The sequence below is a fragment of the Condylura cristata genome, unplaced genomic scaffold (assembly GCF_000260355.1).
Source record: "Condylura cristata isolate star-nosed mole 26May11 unplaced genomic scaffold, ConCri1.0 scaffold00022, whole genome shotgun sequence".
NCBI lineage: Eukaryota > Metazoa > Chordata > Mammalia > Eulipotyphla > Talpidae > Condylura > Condylura cristata.
Window position 1 is genome coordinate 29,586,541 of NW_004567123.1, and position 1,500 is coordinate 29,588,040.

The following is a 1,500-nucleotide window of genomic DNA, read 5'->3' on the forward strand; positions in this document are numbered from 1 at the left end:
GTCTCGTCACTGCTGCAGGTGCCGCTGCCCTACACACATGTCATTTGTGTCTGTGCTGCTTCGCGTGGAGTCTGGCTTAATGTGTCCTATTATTATTGATGTCACTTGGCTCCAGGCACCTTCACAACCCACCCTGGGAAACCATAGGATCGGATCGTCATGCCAGTGCAGTCGATGAGAAAATTCAGCACCAAGAGGTTAACTTGCCCACAGCCACAGAGCACAAGCAGAGCTGGCACTCGGCGGTGTAATTTAGAGAGTGAAAATAGATCAGTGAGCAGAAACGTGTGCCTCTTGCCGCCCTGGCACTTAACCCTTGCGAGGCCTCGCCCGTGCAAGCACGCTCTTGTTTTATCCAGCCGCACTCCCCAGGGCCCACCGCCTCTGTCCTCCAGGAGGCACAGACGGGAAAATGCTGAGAACCCCTGCTTGGATTAGGGTCTCAGCCGCTGGGGCAGCCTCCATCCGAACACGTGAGCTCAAGGGCCACTAAGGCACCTCATTTTAGACCACGATTAATCTACCCCAGTTAAGAGAATCTTAACGCCTGAGACAAGACGCTCGGTGGCAAACAGGCTTTTCCTATCGAGTTGACTGGTCCTGGGCTGCGGAGGGAAGATTCTGCGCCGTCTGGGGGTTGTGCTCCCTGGGGAGGAACCCAGCCAGGCCCTGGGCATGGCAAGAGGCTATCGCCTCAGACCTACACCTGTCATTTTACAGATGAGAAAATGGACACAGGGAGGAACAGGCCTCCACTGGCACCCACACCCAGGTAGAGCCCAGAGCTGGACACTCGGGTCAAGGGGGCAACGAGACCCAAAGCACGAGGACTGAAATCCAAGGCAGCACCCCAAGTCCCAACATGCTGCATATTCATTTCACCAGCATATCCTGTCCCCAAAAAGCTCTACAAACCCACAGGAAGCGCCTCCCGGGCCCTCTCTGAGCTGTCCTGGCGGCCGCACGCAAACACAGCTGAGCAAGGCAGCTTGTTAAATGTCAAGGACACAGGCCGCGGTCTCCCCACAGCCTGTCCCGCTGCAGGGACACGCTCCCGGCGGCCCTTTACCTGCTCCTTATTGTTATTGTTCAGTAAGCCAGGTTTCTTTTTCTTCTTAATGGGGCTTGTTGATGTGTCCTGTGGCGAGTGGCCATTGGAAGAATGTGGAGGGCTAGGGAACTTTCTTTTCTGGGCTGTTCTCTCTGTGGAGCCAGGATCTGAAAGAGACGCACAGGGCCATGTGTATTAAAGCAGTTTGGGAGGCCTGGGCCTCTCGGGGGAGGGCATGTGGGAGACCATGCATTTCACCTTCAAGTCCAACGCCATTTTAGCTTTCTTCTTCCTGGAAGACACTTACCCCTCCCTCCCTTCACTGCCTGTCCCAGACATTCTTCCTTCAGCCTATATGACAATGTTGCAAATGTTTAATTCAACACCAAAATACAGTAACCCAGATTTTTGCTTCTCATTTAAAAAATAAACAAACAAAAAGACTGGGT

The 1,500-nt window shown here is 53.7% G+C and overlaps 1 protein-coding gene across 11 annotated transcripts in view; it reads right to left on the reverse strand.

Annotated features, from left to right (window-relative positions):
• Window positions 1–1,500, reverse strand: part of ZMYND8 (zinc finger, MYND-type containing 8) — a 96,554-nt gene that overhangs the window by 58,748 nt on the left and 36,306 nt on the right. For all 11 annotated transcript variants that reach the window (XM_004687451.2, XM_004687455.2, XM_004687452.2 and 8 more), the window contains one exon: window positions 1,070–1,218. In XM_004687451.2, coding sequence (XP_004687508.1) covers window positions 1,070–1,218 — 149 coding nt within the window. The remainder of the gene's footprint in view (window positions 1–1,069; window positions 1,219–1,500) is intronic.